Source organism: Cynara cardunculus (assembly GCF_001531365.2).
Source record: "Cynara cardunculus var. scolymus isolate 2C chromosome LG 2, CcrdV1, whole genome shotgun sequence".
NCBI classification, from domain to species: Eukaryota; Viridiplantae; Streptophyta; class Magnoliopsida; order Asterales; family Asteraceae; genus Cynara; species Cynara cardunculus.
In genome coordinates this window covers 3121350-3129075 of record NC_037529.1, presented here as the reverse complement: position 1 = coordinate 3129075, position 7726 = coordinate 3121350, and the positions used below count along the sequence as shown (strand labels likewise).

Here is a 7726-nt window from a genome sequence, read left to right as displayed (position 1 = left end):
GGGCCGTCCTTCAAAATCGCAAAATATCGTTTCTAAGCCTCCATAATTTGTCAATAATATTATCATAAAAAATTATATTTTCTAAATATAATTCAAAATTTATTGTCTATTTTGCCCATGTTTATCAAGTCCTATTCTAGTGCCGAAGACGTGAATAACTCCAAGTAGAATGGGTATTCTGGTCAAACAACATCTACCTTGGATCTATCGGCATATAAATACCGTTTCCGTCCCCCCTGCGTCAAAAAACGCAACCAGAAATACACTTCACCCGCCTGAGAAATTTGTGGACATTGACATCCCAAAGAGCCGGAAAACATGTTATCAACCGCCGCATTGACGCCAGCGACCACCGCCGGATGTAATGTCGTCTCTAGAGACCTTACTCGTCTCGTAACTTATTCCCAATCCTTTGATTCCACCTCAATTCGCAGACGAAACAGTGTTTTGTTACGCAGTCCGTCGTCCCGGAGGGTTTCGCCGGTGGTGGCGGCGGTAACTGGTCACCAGCCGAATGGACTTGCTGTTGGTGTGAAGGAGGTGGAAGAGGAGAAGGAGAAGAGCTTGGCGGACCGGCTTCGGTTGGGGAGCTTGACGGAGGATGGATTATCGTATAAGGAGAGGTTCATTGTAAGGTGTTATGAAGTAGGGGTTAACAAAACCGCCACTGTTGAAACGATTGCGAACCTGTTGCAGGTTAGATTTTACTATTGTTCTCTTTTCTAAATTCTATGTTGTGTGATTCGAAAAAAAATGAAATGATGGATTGTTTATATAAATAATTGGTGAATTGTCGATGCAATTCTCTTCTTATTCGGGCTTTTAGAATGATTTTAGCCTTTATGAACTAGTTTTCTTTTGAATTTTGAGTGAATTTTTAGCATTCTGCACACAAATGTGTGCTTGTGTGGTGTAGAATGATGGAGATTTTGAATTTGGATAATGTGATGGAATGACTCTATAGTCCATGCTTATTAATTTTCATTAATTGATTTATCAAGTTAAATGTACTCATTATAGTTTTCATCACCCACATTTTACAAGCAGCAGGCTGCTAAGAATTGTATGCCTACCACCACAATTACGCATGCAGGAAGTGCCATTTGTGTAGGTTCGAAACCGCTGATGCTATCCATAAGATGCTCAATGATATGAGAGTCCTTACTCCTTAGCACTAGCCATTAGAATAGCAACTTGCTCTTGGCTTTGATCCTATGTTTTTTTGGTAATTGGGGGTGTCTGAGCCAGCTTGCGGCTTGTTCGCAACTTGACTCATTCCATGGAGCCTGAAGATAACATACAGGAAAATCCCTTATAAACCGTAAACCCTAAACCCTATACAAGAATGAAGTAGGGATATATGAGAATGTATATCAAAACCTTAAATCCAGGGTTCATTCTTGTGATCTATACTGAATATCTCTGCCTTTCTAGCAATGGGTACTAAAGTACTTTTAATCTATCTACCTCCTTTTTGGTGAAAATAGTTTAGCAATGGGTGCTAAAATACTGAATATCTCTGCATTTGTAGCAATTTGTACTAAAGTACTTGTATTCTACTCCATTTCGGATGAAAGTAGTTATTGCTTTTCTATTTGATCTTCGAACTCTATTTAATGTTTTCTTAACAGTCTTTCTTGCAATTTTTTTACATATTATAGGAGGTTGGAGGCAATCATGCTCAGAGCGTTGGATTTTCAACCGATGGGTTTGCCACTACAACTACAATGAGAAAATTGCATCTCATATGGGTGACTGCACGAATGCATATTGAAATTTACAGATACCCTGCTTGGTAATTCTTTTTTTGTTGTTTTACAATGTCTCGGTATAGATTATTGCGTTGCACATAATTGTTATCTTCAATATTTGGTTTGAAGTATATAGTATTTATATATGGCAAATGCTATCGTCAATATGTTGGCATGTGTATTAGGAGTGACGTGGTTGAAATTGAGACTTGGTGCCAGAGTGAAGGAAGGATCGGGACTAGACGTGATTGGATTCTCAAAGACTATGCCAATGGTGAGGTCATCGGAAGGGCTACAAGGTGCATTATATAATTCCATTCTTCTTTATAGTTAGTCTCACATGAAATAAATCATATATCAAGAATAAAGATGAAGCAATTGAGTAGTGAAAGAATTCATTCTTATTCAATTGTTAGCTTGCCTCAATATGTATTGCTTTTGCTTACCTATATCCGCTCTACTCTTTAAGGTAAAGGTTAGGTCTGTGTACATCTTACCCTCTCCAGAACCCACCTTTGGGTGAGATATACAGGCTCATTTGGTTTGATCTGGATCTATAGTGATCTATAGCTATTTTGCTTGAAGCTTCTTTTTGTCGTATAACCACACTACGCCTATGCTTATTTGCAACCTTATTGATTTAAAGGTTTTCAATGAAGTTATTGGGTAGTTACTGAGGATCTTTCTAGCTAATAGAATTACAAATTGACAATTTAAATTGCAGCAAGTGGGTGATGATGAATGAAGATACTAGAAGGCTCCAGAAAGTTAGTGATGATGTCCGAGATGAATATCTAATTTTTTGTCCAAAGACATTGAGGTAGAGATCTGTATCTCGCTAAAATATATCCGCCTTTAAGATACTAATGCATTTTGTAAACATTTGAGTTGGAGCATTGGCCCGCCTCTATAGTGATTGAATATATAAATGTATATAAATTATTGAGCACACATAAACATAGAAGTTTTTCCTGCATTTCCTGAAGGTAACATTTTGTGCTCGTTGGCCAAGATAGTTGTTTATAATATTATCGATGCTGGAGTCCCAGATCGGCTAGACTTTGACCATTTATCTTCAACATATGTGCAACCTCCCTTCTCTCCTCAAGGGCTCTAGGAGAATAATCTCGGGTTCCACATATTCTCACATAGTATTTGAGCCAAAATCTACCACTCTAGGGACATTTTGGAGGAATCCATACCCGTGTAGCCTCCTTTGAAAGGGCGTGTTGGAGTCCCACATCGGCTAGATTTGGACCATTTGGGTTTCACATATTCTCATAATCGAAATGTTCTCACTTTTATCATTGATTACATTGTGGCTTCAGATTAGCATTCCCTGAAGAGAACAATAACAGCCTGAAGAAAATAGCGAAACTCGAAGATCCAGCTGAATTTTCGAGGCCAGGACTTGTGGTAAGACCGCAATTTTGTCTAAAATTTTCTTTTTTTGAAGTACATTTATTTATATATGGCAAAACTCACACATACTCCTCATCTTTGGCGAGACTTGAACCTTGACCTCTAGGGAGGTCAGAATCTACCGGTAACCCGGATTTCGCTGTGTCAATGGCCCTTTGGTCGCAATTTTGCCTCATATAAGCTCTAGTTTCTTGAGGTAAGTATTAACTACTGATAATCTTTCAAAATATACAGCCAAGAAGAGCCGATTTGGATATGAACAAGCATGTCAACAATGTTACCTACATTGGATGGGTTCTTGAGGTTAGTTAAACTATTTAATGTTCCACATCTTTTAGATTGTGTGTTACCTACCTTCAACGTTTCATTGTTCATATTATTTTCTTTTGCTTTCTTAAGGAACCCGTTATATAAAATATCATTTTATGGTTCTATAAGGCTGCATGTGATGAGTGGGACAGGAAGGGACAGTACAAAAACTTGTTCTCTAGTGTTTCTCGCAACATTAGACTTGGACATGGCAAGACCCAAGTGGGACAAAAATGCATTTTTTCTGTTCCACCAAAAATTGGAGGAACAAAAATTACGAAAACAGGTCAAGATTGGTAAATTACTAAACTACTCCTGTCAAATTAAAACCCTAAAACCTTCTGCAATTCTTTCATCCCCTGCTTCACTCTCGCCCGTCCAGTCCTATCCAGTCCAGTCTTGTTTGCGTACCAAATGCACCCTAAATATGAAAGAAAGTTCCACCTACGTAGAACCAAACGAACCCAATATATCTCACTCGAAAGTAGGGTTTGTGGGTGAGATTTACGCAAACCTGTCCTCCACTACAAAGGGTAGAGCGGCTGTGTATTCATCTATGTAAATACGCTTACGAAATGATTGAATAATTTCCCTTTTTTGGGGGTGCTGAATTTTTTCTCTTTCAACAGAGCATCCCACAAGAAATCATAGACAGTCATGAACTGCAAGCTATTACCTTAGACTACAGACGCGAATGCCAGCATGACGACATAGTTGATTCTCTCACCACTCCCGAGCCACTCAATGATTCAAGCAACGGGTCTGCCGATGGAGAAAATTTGAGTAAATTCTTGCATTTACTGAGATCATCTGGTGACGGTCTCGAAATAAACAGGGGTCGCACCGAATGGAGAAAAAAACCACTGAAAAGATGAGCGAAACGTATCATTCAGTAAGTCTTTTTTGACCATGTTTCCAGTTACATTCTTTTGGTTTTTTTGCATATTTGTGTATGTTATTAGATGGATGATGATTCCCTTGAGATTTTATGGACAAGATGCCCTTTAGCTTGGCTTTTCACATTAGTGAATAATTATGGTCTACTTGGTATTTCCAAGTGATGGCTTGTGTGAAATAAGAATTATTCTTTATGTTTCTTCCAACTTTTTTGATAAACCTTCTCATCACGAAATTCTTTTTGCAAGCTGGAGGCTTTCAGTGGAAACAGCTGCTCTATCTTTTTGGAAAAGAGGTGAGGTTTACGTATATCCCCTCCTGACACTGCTTTCGAGTGAGGTTTACTGGATCCGTGTGGTTTGGTTTGGGTGGAATAGGAAATAATGAGGCAATGAGGGGGGTTTTCTATTGGCAATTTAAATGGACATATGAGAGGATGAGTGAAGTGAGATTAGGGGTTGGAACCCATGGTTGATGATAGAGTAAATTACGTTTTTCATCCCTATGGTTTGTGGAAATTTGTGGTTTTCATCCTTGCGGTTTTAAAGTTACGGGTTTTTGTCCCTTTGGTTTGTAGTTTATTGCTATTTTCGTCCTTAAACTAACCCCTACCAATAAGTACGAGGGACTAAGGGGCCGTTTACCAAACGCTTACTCAGGTAAGCGCTTACCAAGTCACATTACCTCATCGGATGAATATGGTAAGGACCAAGAATTTTACCCGGTAAAAACGAGACAAGGATCAAGAGTCTTACATGGTAAGTGAAGGCAACAACTCTTATCATGGTACGCACTTACCGGGTAAATTGTTGCATGTGATGTCGTTTTGGTGGACTAAAATCTTACCCGGTAAGTATATAATGGTGTTAAATTTTATTGGTAAGCACTTGCCGGGTAGGTATTTGGTAAACGGCCCCTAAAATAGCAATGTGTTGTAAACCATAGGGATGAAAATAGCAATACATTTTAAATTATAAAAATGAAGACAACGATAAAGTTTTAAACCATGGGATGAAAACCATAATTTCAAAGACACAAGGATGAAAATAGCAAATGTTAACAAACGACAGGGATGGAAAATGTAATTTACTCTTGATTATATGTCATGGATATTTTGGTCAAAATTCTACACAAAATATTAAGGAAATGTAAGTGGTTTAAAGATATACTCTTTTTGTTCAGACCAAAACACCCTTGAGTTAAGAGATTCTTGAGTAAATTACAATTTTGGTTCTCATGTTTTGTTGAAAATTATTAGTATAGTCCCTAAACTCCATTTATTACACTTTAGGTCCTGGTGATTTGCAATTTATTACGATTGTGGTCCCTGTTGTTGCATTTAATCATGACGTTAATTTTTTTCATGATAAACCAAGGGTGTGTTTGTCTTTCTATAACATTATTTGAAAAATCAATTTTAAACATCCAATTAGATATTGCCACGTGTCTCCGTCCCTCGTTTCTTCTCTCTACCACCTTCCCTTTGTGCTAATGATGTCGACCACCATCGGCGTAATTATCATTGATCACGAAGATACACCATCGTACGGAGGGGGTTCACCAGTTTAATGGCTTTTGTTGGTGTCAGGTTTTCATTCAACGAATTATCAAAATCAAGCCCTAAATTTCATTCACCGTAGAAGTCCCAAAATCAAGCATCAATTGCGGCGATTGTTCTTCAAGCACAAAACCATTTACCAACAAGTACAAAAAAATACATAACCTTTTAGAACATACAAAAGAATCCACATTACAATTGGGTTCTGTAATATGTTACTTCTTGTGGCCTTCATCGTGTAATATGCTTTGGCTTTCTGTCTGGTTGGTTTGGGTTTTGCTGCTTCTTTCCTTTCTGTGCCTTGTAGAAGGTGGGTGTGCTTTTGTCTGTATCTTATGTTTTATGTGAACTCAGTTGTTCCTTCTGTTTGGTCTTAATTGATGGTTGTCTTTCGAAAAAATGGTTTGGCTTTCTATAATCCGTCTTGGTCTAGTTTCCCGATTCAGATTGAACACTACCACCCCCTTCTTCTCCTTGATACGAAGAAATCATCTCCACAAGTGGCAAACATAAACCCTAAATTATCATATCATTGTCAATACATTATTCTTCTCGCAAGGGGACAACGAATCGATGTATTCCTTTCAGTCTCTCCTCATGTATATATGTGTGTATATACAGGGGAGCCTTCTTTTGAGAACTAATGAAATTGCGGTAACTTTGAGAATTTGTGCATCATGTGTTATTTCATATTATTTTTTCTATTTAAGACTAGGATTGTTTCATAATATGTTTGTTTCACATGTACTCGTTTCACAATTTGAACGTCTTTTATCTATTTGTGAAACAAAAGATGCACGTAAAAAAGTTTCACATGGTGCACCAAATACCTATGAAACAAACATATCATAAAGCAAATATATATTAATAAATGCATTAAATACTATATATAGACGGGGAAAAAATCATGTAAAACAAAACTCTAAGGTAGAAGTTTTCACAAATCTCACAAATTTTAGAATTCTCAAATGATCAAACCCCTATATATATATATATATATATATATATATATATATATATATATATATATATTAATTTTCTATATAATTATATAAATTATATTGCAATTTTATTTTATTTTTAAAGAAATTGAGAGGGGAAAAAAAACAAAAATGTCCCACTTAACGAAATCTTTTTAACGGTGTTAGTTAGAGCGAACCAAATCGTAACAAAGTACAGACCATTGGAATTTAGAGTGTAAAAACTGGAGTTTAGGGACTGTAATAGTAATTTTCAAAACTGCAAAATGACCAAAACTATATTTAGTTTGTAACGAGTTAGGGGGTGTTTGAGATTTGCTTATTAGAAACAACTTATGTTTTTTTACAAAAAAATGTTTATCAACTTATTATAAGTTAGAATTGTTTAACTTCTTCAAAAACTCTTTATTACCGGTTTGACACCGGTATAAGTTGTTTATCCAAACACTAAAAAAATGTTTATTACTGATACCATACCAGAATATGTCAATGAATTGTTTTTAATATATTCTTCATTTCAAAATAGAATTTAAGAAAATGGTTTTAATTTGACATATATACTATATTGTATTATAAAACGTTTGACAAAAGTTCTCAAAAATTATTTTTTATGCATGAAGTACTGTTTATTGGTACATATTATTAAAATTCAAGATTACAAGTACTTGTGCATAAGTATAATTTATTAAAGCTCCATGTTTGAATTCATGTAACTAACTGCATATAAATATATTCAAATAGAAGATAAACATATCATTTTAAATATAAAAAATCTAAAATATAATTAGGATAATCATTGAGTTCTAACA

General features: G+C 36.0%; 2 protein-coding genes across 3 annotated transcripts in view; both read left to right on the top strand.

Moving 5' to 3' along the window:
- Nucleotides 1-250: 250 nt before the first annotated feature.
- Nucleotides 251-4926, top strand: LOC112508238 (oleoyl-acyl carrier protein thioesterase, chloroplastic-like). Of its 2 annotated transcripts, XM_025113031.1 has the most exons (8): nucleotides 251-696; nucleotides 1662-1795; nucleotides 1937-2050; nucleotides 2476-2571; nucleotides 3080-3167; nucleotides 3408-3476; nucleotides 4112-4374; nucleotides 4628-4926. In XM_025113031.1, exons 1-7 carry the CDS (start codon nucleotides 319-321, stop codon nucleotides 4355-4357), a joined length of 1125 nt encoding a protein of 374 aa, XP_024968799.1. In that variant the 5' UTR covers nucleotides 251-318; the 3' UTR covers nucleotides 4358-4374; nucleotides 4628-4926. The 2 variants fall into 2 exon arrangements, with proteins under 2 accessions (XP_024968799.1, XP_024968798.1); XM_025113030.1 differs by lacking the exon at nucleotides 4628-4926 and having other exon boundaries at nucleotides 4112-4585.
- The window catches only part of LOC112508242 (glycine-rich cell wall structural protein 1.8-like), a 7343-nt gene continuing 4134 nt past the window's right edge, over nucleotides 4518-7726 (top strand). The window contains exon 1 of the mRNA XM_025113037.1: nucleotides 4518-4674. Coding sequence (XP_024968805.1) covers nucleotides 4518-4674 — 157 coding nt within the window. The remainder of the gene's footprint in view (nucleotides 4675-7726) is intronic.